This window comes from Falco rusticolus, chromosome 1, assembly GCF_015220075.1.
Source record: "Falco rusticolus isolate bFalRus1 chromosome 1, bFalRus1.pri, whole genome shotgun sequence".
Lineage (NCBI taxonomy): Eukaryota > Metazoa > Chordata > Aves > Falconiformes > Falconidae > Falco > Falco rusticolus.
Genome location: NC_051187.1, coordinates 20,558,779 through 20,571,894, shown reverse-complemented (window position 1 = coordinate 20,571,894; position 13,116 = coordinate 20,558,779). Strand labels below are relative to the sequence as shown.

At 40.2% G+C, this 13,116-nt stretch overlaps 1 protein-coding gene across 4 annotated transcripts in view; it reads left to right on the top strand.

Annotated features, from left to right (window-relative positions):
• Window positions 1–10,779, top strand: part of TPST1 (tyrosylprotein sulfotransferase 1) — a 31,827-nt gene extending 21,048 nt beyond the window's left edge. For 2 of the 4 annotated variants that reach the window (XM_037374802.1, XM_037374809.1), the window contains exons 4-7: window positions 6,320–6,370; window positions 7,713–7,788; window positions 8,832–8,879; window positions 10,254–10,779. In XM_037374802.1, the coding sequence (XP_037230699.1) occupies window positions 6,320–6,370; window positions 7,713–7,757 (96 nt within the window). In that variant the 3' untranslated portion in view covers window positions 7,758–7,788; window positions 8,832–8,879; window positions 10,254–10,779. The remainder of the gene's footprint in view (window positions 1–6,319; window positions 6,371–7,712; window positions 7,789–8,831; window positions 8,880–10,253) is intronic. The other 2 variants (XM_037374815.1, XM_037374820.1) reach the window with 2 other exon arrangements.
• The last annotated feature ends 2,337 nt before the right edge of the window (window positions 10,780–13,116 follow it).

Genomic DNA, 13,116 nt, shown 5'->3' with positions numbered 1-13,116 from the left:
TGGAACAACACCGTCATCTAGTTCATTGCATAAAGTGGAATGAAAATAGGAAAACTGGTCAGGATGCAAAACATACTCATAGCAAGAAAGCCTCTTTTGAATGTGGACAGGTCAGTATTTTATGACAAGAAGTCTGTATTGCCCAGTTGTAAAAGATTATTGAAAAATATTCTGAACTTTAAACTGCATGATGTCTTTGCCCTAAAACGTGCTTAAATGCTGCTTGTAGAACTGCATTTCTACTACACTGTGCTAACTGCTCTGTGCAAAGTCTGTCGCTTCTTGGAAAACACTACAAGTTAGGTTTAACAGTGAAAATAACTGCTCAGCAATTTCAAAGCTGCTGCTGTTTGTCTTGAAGGTAAGAACCAACAGTGCAAGGGTGCCTAAAACAAGGGCTAATACCGGAGAAGACTGGAAAGGAATGGCCAGGGTGGTGCGAAATACTAGCTTCCCCTAAGCTTTCTAAGCAGTTATGTCCTGTTGATGTTTCTCTTTCCTTTCTTTTCTCCTCTTCTGTCCCCCTGTCGGTGACTTGCATATATACAGGTTAAATTTTTTATTTCTTTTTCAAGTTTGGAAACAAAATGATGATTCTCACCAGCTAAAGTACAGTGCCTGAATAAGAATTTCTGTGTGCTTATAGGTAATGCAAGGAAAACAATGTTTTCTCTTGAGTGTTACCTGATTAGGACAGCAAAATGGTTAGCTTGGTTTTCTGTGCTCCTGTAGCACCGCAAAACCAGGATAAGATGCAACCAGTGTTTGTACTGTGTTGTCTTAGTTCTGCTTTTGTTTTAGGAAGTAACAGGGTGAAGTTAACTTCATCTCTTCTTGCATTGTCTCCAAGTACTGTGTGGTGTTACGAAATAAGACATCTCTGACAGTATCTGCACTGGTGGAGTACAAATCTAACATGAGTGTAACAGATGTTTCTGATGTTTTCAATAACAAAGCCATTAACTTTTTGTTTATCTGTTTTATGTTAGGCCTGACAATATTATCTTTTATGACACACTGTCTTGTCTGGGTTAAGGAGCACAGAGCAGAGAACGAAGTCTGAATAGTGTTGCACTGTTCAGCAGATCTCTGCATGTGACCTCCTCAAGAGGCAACCTTTAGTTATTCAGTGACTGCAGAATTGTGCTATCTTGTGTTTTTCTTGTAAGTCTGTTGCTCGTCTGTTCATTTTATTGTAATGATTGCAAGGGTCCCTTCCTTATAGTTACATAACTGACTACTTTCCTCCCCCCCCCTAAAGTTTTAACAAATTCTATATCCTGAACACAAAGGAAAATAACATCCTGTAACTAAAAGGAGTTTTCATCTGCAGATGATGCAGAAAATGCAGATAATTAAGCTGTCTGAATCAGTAGCCCAATCGTTATATGATGAATTGCAGAATCACTCCATGTTAGAAGAGTGTCTGATATGTCCTTATCAATATTGTGAGTGCATAAAAGTATATGTCAGCAGTTTAACAGAATATAACAGAAGTGGAGAACAGCTCGTAACTGCAAGACTGACTTATGCCCAGTAGAAGCTGGCTTATTGTTATGTTATGATTGGCTAAGTGGTTTCCTCTCACATCTGTAACATATTACATTAGATTTTCTTTGGCACGTACCTCCCACTAAATGAATTTGCATGCTTGAAATATATTTTCTAGTCGTTTCTTTTAACTTCTTCATGAAGTTATGTTCCTTGCCCTGGAGAGATCGAGAGACTGAAGTGTACAGAACTCTACGGAAAAAGCTATGGTTTTCATCATGCCTGTTGAAATACATGTGGCTTCTTCTAATCACATCCGAAAGTTGTTATCTAGCTCTGGTTTATGTTTTGTTGATGGTATTTTTCTGCAGTAACATTTAGAGGAAAAGAGAGTTCTACTAACTCCTGTTTCATGCCTGTTTTAAATTGTGAGGAAGTATCTTCTGCTGTTAAATGGAGATGTCCATGACAATCATGATTTCAAGACTTTGAGCTTTTAAAGGCAGAAACAATCTGTTGTAAAGGGTGCAAGGTATATTTGTAGTAATGCATAAGAATAATGACTGCTGCCAAACCTGTAACTGGAGGTGTGCTGTAATGACAGGCTGCTCAAGACCGTGCATCTCTTTGCTGGTTAACGTAAGCATAAAGACGTTTGACTTTGTGGGCATTTTCTCAGACATTTAAAACAAATCGGGGGTTTTATTTCATCTGTGTTGGGACCAACAGCGCAGGCTTTCTCAGTGTCCTTTAAATTTAATACCCTCTTTAGTGGGTGTTTCTTCTAGCATGTGGATTCCCAACTGTATTGTTTTTCTCCAGAGGTACTGCTACCTTATTTTAAAAAAGCCAACCAAACAAAACCTCAGTTATGCATATATATGATTAGTAAGACATACAGAGTTATTAACCAAAAAAAAAAATACAGAATTAGGTATGGTTGCAAGCTGCCTTTTGGCAGACATTCATAGGCCTATCAAATCTTGCTCTCCGTGTTGTTCCTACTGGGTAAATACATCTAGGATGTCCCTTTCCTTGGCAGTTCCAACAGTGAGGTGAAGAATTGTATAAGCCTTGTAAGCTGCCTTTAAAAGTTAAAGAAGGTCTGAAAGAGCAAGATGAGGGTACCTCCGTATACTGTACAGCAGAAGGTTCTTTCCAGAAAGAGGCACTCGTTCTGGTTTTGCCAGTGTTCCTTTTTTTTTTTTTTTTTTTTTAATGCTTAAACATCGATAGCCTTGCACTCCGCAACTTTGATGTTTTGAAAATCTACCAAACCCAAGTACACTTAGTTGCAGGCTAACTTATAGACAAAAAGACCTATTATCTGTGTGTAATGGAACTGACCAAATATAATGTGACTCTTTGTAAACCGGGCTTGACAGCGGGTGAAAAGGAGTGCTTTAATCTTCTGTGAATTACAGTTTACTCTTGAGTTACGGTTCTGTTCTTAAGTTTTCCTTTTGTATCTATAAGGGTTTTCTCAGACAGCTAGACACAAAACTTGTTTTCTGATGTCTTTTTGAGAATAATAGGCATTTAGTTTGGCTATAAGAATGTGTTTTGTTTTTTTAATAGAACAGCTTGAATACTGCCAACGCTGAACAACAAACTGACATAGACTTAAGATTCCCCCCCTGCCTCTAGAAATCCGTTTGGACTTGCGAAATAGTTCCCTTAGAAATGGTAAACACCATTTCTGCTCAATTTTATTGAATTCTTGCTTAGACTGGAAATAATTCCAATGTCCTGCTTCTGCCCCTCTGCTGCCACTCTCTGAATAATGTGTTTTAGACTTCGAAAATGGAAAGAAAGGAATTTTGAATCTGAAACCTCTTAATTTCTTTGGCTGCAGATGGAGTCATTGTTTTTAGGATTTCTGTATTGTAGTTGATCCCTGGTTTGTTTTTTTTTTTCAAAAGGGACCACTTACTGTTTTTGGAACTACTTAAAACCAGTTTCTATGCAGTCTCAATCTTGACAAAGCCAGCATTCTAGATAATGTCAGTTCTGAACCAAAATTAGGCACACTTGTGTGTTAAACCTAATCTTCTTGGCCCTGTCACTTGTTAGATTTGTGTGAATTGTGGTATTTAATGTGAATATAGTATCAAATGCCCCTGAAATGTTTTCTTTCCAAGCTATGACACTGGTTTTTATTTTTCTTAATAGTTAGTAATTATTTTTCTTAATGCTGCTGATGGATGAATACCCTTGATTGTTGCTATTGGATGATAATTAGGAGTAAATGCTACAAAGGACTTTAAAATGGTAAAGGTTTTAGAGCAGCCATAGATACAGATCTGTAATACAAAAATTAGACCAAGTCTTAATTGCAGGGAGAAGGAAAGAAGGAGGCTTCCAGAGAGACAAACATGGTTTTGGTAGTTCTCTTTCTGAATCAGTTACAATGTACCATCCTCATCAGTATTAACAGTTTTTAAGAATTTCCAGATAAAGACTGTAGCTGTTTGCCAGAACAGATGAAAAGCATGTCTGTTTCTTCCAACATCAGCGCTCATCTAATAGAAGATAATGTTGGTTTTTTTTTTCTTGTGAACATTGCCTGGGTAGTTCTATAGCATTTTTTGATGTGATAATATTGTTGATTTGTAACTTCCATTTCTGCTCTCTAGAACACAGTCTACATTTTAATGGCTTGGTTAAAAGCTGAAAATATTAACTACTCTCCTTCATTTATAAATATTTATAGCATATCTAGGCTTCAGTAAGCCACATGCTGAATTTTTGACCAGTGTGGCTTTCATTAAGGTTTCCATGGGAATGACAGTACCCCCTGGCTGAATATAAATGAGAGCTGTGCCTATCGCTTTGAGTCAGCCCTTCTGTTTTATCTAAAACATGGAATATCAGGAGAGGCAGTGTTCTGCGATGTGTGTATATAATAATTCCTACTGTCACGTTAGGATTTTGTGAAACCTTGTTCAGATGTGTTCAGCCTAGCCAGTTGTGTGATAATATGATCACAGCTACACAAAACTACAAAGAACTGGTGACACTAGAGTGTTTGGTCTTGTTGGTTCAGTAGAACAGATGGTAAAACTCATCAAGCATTGCACTTTTTGCAAAAAAAAAAAAAAAGAGGTAATACAGAATATTTCACCCCCCCCACGCCCCTTTGGAATGTATTCCAGTTTAATCTCAGAAGCAAGCAGCTTTTAAGAAGTATCCCTAGAGAGAAGGCAACACATTGCCAATGTATTTCCTAATTGGTCAGATAGTGGAAACACTTGTTTGGTGTGGTTGTTGGTATGTTCGAGGATATTTGTTCCTTGCTCTTTCTCCAAACAGTGTTGTTTCAGATTTATTGTTATGCTCTAAAAGACTGGAAACTGTGATGATTGCAAACTCTCGCGAGGTCAGGCTGGTAACGAGGGTGCAGTTGTTGTAGAAATTCACACTCATAGGAGTCGCTGATGGTAACTTGTGACAGCCCTACTAGTAAGTGGAGCTCTTTTGTACTTGTATACAAAGCTATTAAATCTATATGTCTATTAGTATAGAATAGACGATGCCAGTTGGAAGGAGCTTACAACGATCATCTAGTCCAAATAGGAAAGGATTATTGCACTGGTTGGTTTTTTTCTGTAGATGAAAAGCAAATTAGTAATTATTAAATGGTATAAACATTGAGGAAAACTTAAGTCTTATCCAACCCTGTGTTCTCCCTCCAGGAGCTGGGGTTTTAGCTGTGTGGTTACAGCCTTGGGAGGGAAGGGGTCGGGTGTCTGTTCTCACGCAGTATGTTTGCTGAGTGGCTCAAGATCTGACACAGAGTACTTGGGGGAAAACGGCCAGTAAGATATCTGTACCTATTATAATAGTATCTGTATATCTTTAAAGAATAAAGCAAATGTATAAACTTTCCTGTTACCTGAAAATTACACCAGCTAGATAAGTGGAATAAAGGGATAGATCACTGTAAGATAGCGTAGGAGATGCTGATGCTCCTTGAGTGTTGACCATTTTAACAGCATTGAAACTTAAGTTGTTGGCATATTCAGATGATGCACTGTCTCGAATTGTATCAAAACCAACAGAACTTTCCTTTGACGGCATAGTGAGATGGAATCAGTTGTTCAAGTGTGATGCTTCTGTTTGTATGAATGATTTTTTTGTACATAATGAGTACTGTGATGCATCAGAAAATGTATTGTGGGACACTCGTTGAGTTTCTTCGCTGTAAAATGTCAATGTTTGAGAACTGAATGTTTTTTTTGTTGCCTGGCTGGTATATCAGTACTGACACAGTCCATGAGATTGTGACAGGTAGCTCTTTTGAAAAACTTTAAATGGAGAATCTTTAAATTACGAATTGTAATTAAACCCAAAGGTGAACTTTAATTTATTGAAGGGGCTAAAATGTGAAGCAACAGATTTGTTTTATATAAAACTTAAAAATGTTATGTGTTGTAGCAAGTCACTCCTAGCGCATTTAATTGTCCTGTTGAAAATCTTTTCCTAAAAGCATAGTGAATGGCTTCTACAGGACTTAATAATTCAAGGAAGCTTGAAATGTAATGTGCGTTACATGGTTTTACCATTTTAATGCAGACAGGGTCACTGTTGAGTACAGAGCAAGCCTGGGGCTGAGTGTACAGCTGTAGAACTACCTTGGATGACCAAGCCTTGTGAATAAAACCTGCTTTTACAAATACATTGTGCTCAGTTTAGGTAGATCTGGTTTAGCATTACTGGATGCTAATAACCTAAAATAATGTATTTTTTTCCCTCCCTTTAAAAAGCTCTTTAGCATTTCAAACAGTAGGAACTGCTAGCTTTGAGTAGTATGTTTTTCTTTTTCCAGGTCTACAAAGGTGAATTTCAGCTTCCTGACTTCCTTAAAGAAGTGCCACAGGTACAGTATTGGATTTGTTTCCTTTTTGTGGGTGTAGTGGCAAGTTAGTATGCAGCCAGTCTTCATAAACCACTTCATAAATTTTTTTATTTTCTGCTAGATCGTAAGAGAACAGGTGACTAGTCATTATAAGAATATCTTGTCTATGAAGACTGAATGCTCCAGTGCTCTTGCACTCAGCAGTCCCAAGCATCTCTTGAGTGCGTGTGTGTCAGTGTGAACAGTACGATGCTTGTAAACCTGAGCTGACTGAGTATTGCTGTGAAACTCAAGGCACATTTGACTCTTTTGTGTAGACCAAGCTGCAAAGTTTGTTATTTGTAGAGAGGCTTTATCTTTTGCCTTGCAAGTATAGTACAGGGAGCAGAGATAAGTAATGAGAGATTTTTAAAAAGAAATACTACTGTATCAGACAAAACAAACAAAACAGTTCAGCTGTGGATATCAATGGAGTGTTGATAATCAGGTGAGCTATTGAACTTCAGATTTTACTAAGAATTCATAATTTGGTACCTTCCTGTAATTCAGGAAGGTTTCTCCCTCCCATAGCCTTGCAGATTTAAGCTCTGCTAATGTAGCCATGAAAATCAGAGCAGATTGTCTAGACAAGGGTCAGATCATTTAATTCACCTTTATCAGAGAAATAACAAAAATTTTTGTATTTTATTGCTTAAATGAAATATTTTATACGAAATAAGAAAATGTAGCAGTTGGTTTTGTTTTCTTGGGTGAGAGTTGCTCAACTAGGTTCAAAAATAACGGGTTTTGTAGGCTGTATAATTGATGGTAAATGTATAAACGTCACCTAAAGTGCTCTCTACACTGTGCTTTGATAGAAAAAACAGCGAATGGCTGGTTACTATCTCAGGTGTGTTCAGGTAAAGCTAAGGAGAAAAGTACTTGTTTGGTGTTTGGGGTTTTCTTTTTTAATTCCTTCTGCGTATACAGGAGTACAGTGTTGCAGAATTGGGAGAGAAAACATTTTTCAGGGCACTCTGCCTCCAGGATTATGTATCTCTGCTTGCATTACTTTATATTTCTACTCTTTCCAATCCTTAATGATACATACAGTACAGAACTTTGTTTAGAATGTGAGTAGCCTATGAAAAGTAAAATAATTTGCAATATCTTTACTTTTAAAAGAAAAAACTGCACTAATGGGCACAAGCTTTCTTAACTTTGGATCCCCAATGTTAGGAAAGGACTCTGATTGTGACCTTTGTTAAAGACTGAAGAATACACCAGAGAATCTACCACACGCATATAAAGCATTTTGACTTACTCCGTTCATTCAAACAAAACCTAATTGATTAAAAAGGAAAATTGGTTTCTTTTGTTCCAGCCAAAGAAGACAGTAGAAAGGAAGTCTCGTGGCAAGATAAAATGAACATGGATCAGTAAAGTCGAATAGCTGTGGTGTCTGTTTCATGTTTTCAGAATATAACTTTTTGCTGTGGACACCAAATCTTTCAGATAAATCTTTGTGTGATCTCTAATGTGGGCTTTGCTCTTTTACTGGATGTTTGCCTGCTCTCACCCTTTGAACAGTTAGTGCTCATGCTTTGCAAGATGTGCTCAGCTAATAGAAAACCATTAAGAACCTGGCACTACGCAGCTAAATGTGCTGTTGCTCACAGCATTGTTCACTCTCAACCGCTGGCCAAAATGTCTACACAGCTTAACGGCAAGACAACTATTTAAATGTGTGCTGCTTAAAAGTTATTGTCAGCAAATGTATTGAGAAAGTGCGCTGTAGTTATTTCTAATGCTTTCAAATGCAATTATTGTGGTTATTTCAAGATTATCTACAGCCTTACAGATAAAGTTGCAGCATATGTGGCTGCAAGCACAGGGTGTGTCAGAACAGGAGGAGATTAAATATTGCCAATAAGGATTTCTGGAAAATGGAGGGAGATAAACTGCCTTTAAAATCGAGCATACTGTCTATACATAGATAGCGTGCTAGCAAAATAAATGATGCTTGATCTGCCTACTACAGTATTTGTAGTTAAATTATGCTGTTTGTATTTTCCAATTATCTTGTGATACGTAAAAAGAATTTGGTCCACTATTACTAGTAAATACCCTCTTTCAATCCATATGGTAGGGAGGTTTCAAAATGGGACTCCGCCAAATTTCAGGAGATGGATTTATACAGTTAGCTTGGTATAATTACAGTATTTGCCAAACTCTGAGCAGATTTATCCAAAGTAAAGAAAGATTATCTAAAAAGCAAAAATAAGCTTTGGAAGAGTAAGAGAATATTGCTTAAGCCATAAAAACTGATGCTGGAGTTGAAACCGATGCTGATAGTGTTCTCCTTCAGTATTACAGTAAAGATAAAATTAACATAATGTAGCTTAACAGCTAGATGTTTTTGGGAACAAACACTGGTGCTGATAATGGTATCTTTTCCTCTAATGTAAAATAGCTAATTTCATTTTAATTATTTACTTGACAGACTGAGCCTATGGAATAGAAGACAGAATGGCTATTTCTTGCACAGAAGGTAATAAAAGAGCGTGCAGTCCTGCTCATTTGCTGCTCTTGATTTAGTTAAGGTGACTTTTTAAAACTTGTGTAACTCCATGTAAGATTCTGGGTAAGAAAAATATGAAGAAACGGATCTTGATTCAGAATCTGTAAAAATCACATTGAGGTAAGTCCTAGTGGCGAGAGCTTACAAGGGCATAGTTGATGTGCTTTAAGAATCACAATGCAGTTCTACACAGCTCATCACAATTAGCAGTTATTTGCTATGCTGCTGTATTGGCAGTGCTATTTTAGAGCTTGAAATTGAAGGGAGTACATCAAATGATGCCTCTACTCGTCCAGGCATTCTTCAGCAGAGTTTCTTGTTCATGTTAATATCTGTGTGTCTTCCAGCACTATGGCATACTTTGTTAAAGTAGTGAAACTTTAAAGATGACCCTGTCTTTGTTTCTGAATCAATTGCCCTTTCTAGTTAGAGGAAACTGCTAAAGATGAGCTCATTGGTATAATTTGCTTTTAATATGTCCCATAGCCAGTACTTCGAATAAACTGTATTTTAGTTGTTGAATTCACAATGACAAGATTGTGCAGGGAACTCAGTAAATTCCAGAGTAGTTAACGAATGAATGGTGCAAGATTTACTGTATTAATCCAGGATTTTTACTTGTCAACTGTGTTATTAAATGGTCTAGCTTGACAGCAAAAGATGGCAAAATGCATCCAGTTTAAATATAGCCAAAAGCAACAAGCCACACAAATATACCCAGCATATTTTTATGTGGCCATAAATGCAGCACTCTCCATAGCCCTAAATATAGTCTAAAGCATTCTACCAATTAGAAATAATGGATATAAAAGTTTTCCAAAGATTACTTGTAGCCCTTCATCAGAAATCGATAGAGAAACCATAATCTCTTCATGTAGTGGACAAATGACTAAAACATCTACTTCATTTTGCTGCTTACCTCTTTGAAAAAATGTGTTTCAAGCTACAATGTTTCTATCTAAAGCTGCTGCCGGGTTTCTGAGAAACAAAATTAACTTGCCAGCAATCACTGCCACTGGTACCTTGTAATGAAAGAGACACTTTAGGGATATAAATGCAGCCCACTTTCACAAGTATTTTGAATGTAAGTGGAAATACAGTTATGCTATTTTTTTAAAAAAAATCTAAATATGCTCCAAGAAGTAACTCTTTGAATAAACAATGCAAAAGGCAGCCACATTCCTTACAGGAAAGAATTTTAGTGCCTGTGGTTAGTCTTGACAGTGACTCTTCACCTAATGAGATAACAGCCTTTACACATTATTTGTAATTAAAAAATGTTGGATAAAACCAGAACATTACATCTACAGCTCAAACATAACTTTTTTTTTTCTCCTCCTTTAGAAAAAAAGACTGCTGCCTTTTCCGTGGAAATGATCTTACAAGGACTGTCCCACTGAGATCAGTGAGGTGTACTGCTCATGGTCTGCTTTTTTCAGAATTTCCTCTCCCGTTTCTTTCATAGTTTTTGTTCAAAATTTTGCTGTTGTGAGCGCATGCAAATCTGTTCAAAAATATTTAAAATCACAGATATTAATGCAGAACTGTATTACATTCACACTATTTTTTAAGGTTTTAAAAAACGCAAAGCAATGCCTGTCTCTGAAATTGCTCTTCTGTCTTAATTGCAAAACTTCATCTTCAAAGATTTTTTTTTTTTTTTCCTGTAGCAGTTTGGTTTTAAATGTATGAAGCTTTCAAGAGTGGTCTGTGCTTGTCCTTAAAGATTTATTTTTTTTTTTGTGGAACAGTTGTTTTATTCTCATGTGGAAATTGTTAAATATCTTTTATTTAAAAAAACTGATAAGTGACATGTACAATTACAATTCAATGACCTTTTGTATTTTTCAAAATAAATGCTTTAAATGTGGTTCTTTTCTTATGAATGTGTTTTGCCTCAGAGTTAAGATTTAAATAATGCAAGATACTGATGGAAGAGATGATCTCATGTCCTTGTGTTTGGATCTTTGCTGGCTTTTAACAGGTGGGAGAGAAGGAAAAAATAAATTTAGAGTATCCTAGTGAGAGGTGAGCTTTATTTACTGCAGGAACAAGCAGGTACTTTTTAGCTTATTGCCTTTGTTGCTGCAAAGCAGGTGCTTTGGCCACCATCCCACCACCCAGCAGCCCACCCTGCCGTGTCCTCAGCCCGCTGGCGTGGGATTTGGGAGTTTAAGGGTGCTCGAGGTGGCGTGGGATTTGGGAGTTTAAGGGTGCTCGAGGTGGCGTGGGATTTGGGAGTTTAAGGGTGCTCGAGGTGGCGTGGGATTTGGGAGTTTAAGGGTGCTCGAGGTGGCGTGGGATTTGGGAGTTTAAGGGTGCTCGAGGTGGCGTGGGATTTGGGAGTTTAAGGGTGCTGGAGGTGGCGTGGGATTTGGGAGTTTAAGGGTGCTCGAGGTGGCGTGGGATTTGGGAGTTTAAGGGTTCTTCCCCACATCCCTGCCTTGCTGCCCGGCGGTTCTGCCTCTTGGAACCGCTTTGCCTCTCCCGCTCTGCGGCTGTAGCTCTGCCCTGAGGCTGCGCTGCTGCTTTTTTACACCTGCGCGTTCAGGAGCGACGTTTCAGGAAATGAGTTAATTTTACGGTTCGATATAAATTTCCCAAATCCTACCCAATCCAGGTGTGAAGGTGTGAGGAAAAAGTGAAGCCGGAGCGCCCCCCAGCGCCGGCCCCAGGCAGCGCCGGTGCCCGCCACCCTTTCCCCCCCCCCCCCCCCCCCCCCCCGCCGCCGCCGCCGTGCGCGGCCTTCGGTGGCTGTGAGGGGGCGCGGGTCGGTGGGTGACGGGCCGTTCCCCTCGGCGAGGAGCCGCAAGGGCGGCGCAGTCCCGGCCCGGCCCGCTGCCGCCCCCCTGGGCTCACCCACGGGCCTGGCCGGGCCCGCCCCGCCGCGGCCGTTCCCGCTCGCCGGCAGAGGTGGCGGCGGGCGCTGCCCCCGCGGGCCGCCAGGGGGCGTGGGCGCGGCGCTACGCGGCCGGCGGGGGGCGCTGGGCGGGCAGCGCTGAGGCGGCGGCTGCTGCCGGGCCGGGCACACGCAGGCGGCCCCCCCACCCGCAGGTGCGGGCCGGTGAACGCCGTAACCTTTAGGCTCTTCGGAAGGACCTAGAGCAAGGTGCTAAGCCACAGTTTAAAGTGCCTAATTAACGCTTAATTTGCTGGGCAGCCGGCTTCCCTAGCATCTGGCTCCATTTCGGAGCCCTCCCCTGGGCCTGAGCTGCCCCATCCCCTGACAGGACGATGCCACCACGCTCGGGGTGTGACTGGAAATTTGGGTCAAGCTTATGAAAGCTTGTCGGTGCTGCGGAGCCCTGTGTAAGGTGGTGGTTGCTGCGACCAGTAGTAGCATTTTTGCACCAGTCATTCAGCAGCTGGTGGCTTGGCCTCCCTGCTGGCCCGTGCCCACCCAAGAAGGCCACCGGCCCTGAGGTGTCGTGTCGTGTCCCACACAGCCTCTCTTACGGAGAAGTTGCAGCATCCCTTTGTCATACTCCTCGTTGTGTTTTGTGGTGACTAGAGATGCTGAGCATGTCCAGGATTTTACAGTCAAGCGGCATCCCTTCATCATACTCCTCATTGTCTTTTGCTGGTGACTAGAGGTGCTGAGTACATCCGGGATTTTACAGTCAAATGCATAATACAGCTTACTGCAGCTCAGGGATCCCTGCCCTGTTTCAGGATGTTTCTTTGCTGTTCTGATGTGGATTCATTAGCATGAACTGCATGTCATGTTTTCTCCCACTTTGTTCACACAAACCTCGGGTCATCGGAGTCCAAGAATGCTGCGGAGAGACTGCGGAGTGGTGCCTCGTTCTGCATCCTCACAGGGAGCCAGTTTCTCCTGGAAAAGGGAGAGACTTCCTAACAGTCTGGTTGGTGTCTCCCCAAAAGAAGCACCTTCCAATGAGTTCACTTTGAACAGCAGTTTGTGCTGGTCTCCTATGATGGACTCATACATCAGTACCTTGATGAGAAAGACTTTGACCCTGTAATCATGATGTTGTTTTCTTATAGGTATGTAACTTTGCTAGCAGTCATGTCACCTCAGAAGGAATTGAGGAGAAAGTTTTTTAAACCAATATGGAAAAGCTGAGGGAACACCAGAGCCTTGAAAGGCTTTTTTGAAACACAGCACCAAGTAAAACTCAATGCAGCTGTAGGGTTGCTATCACTCCCTAGGGAATGAAGCAAAACTGGCAGGTCCGGTTCAGCT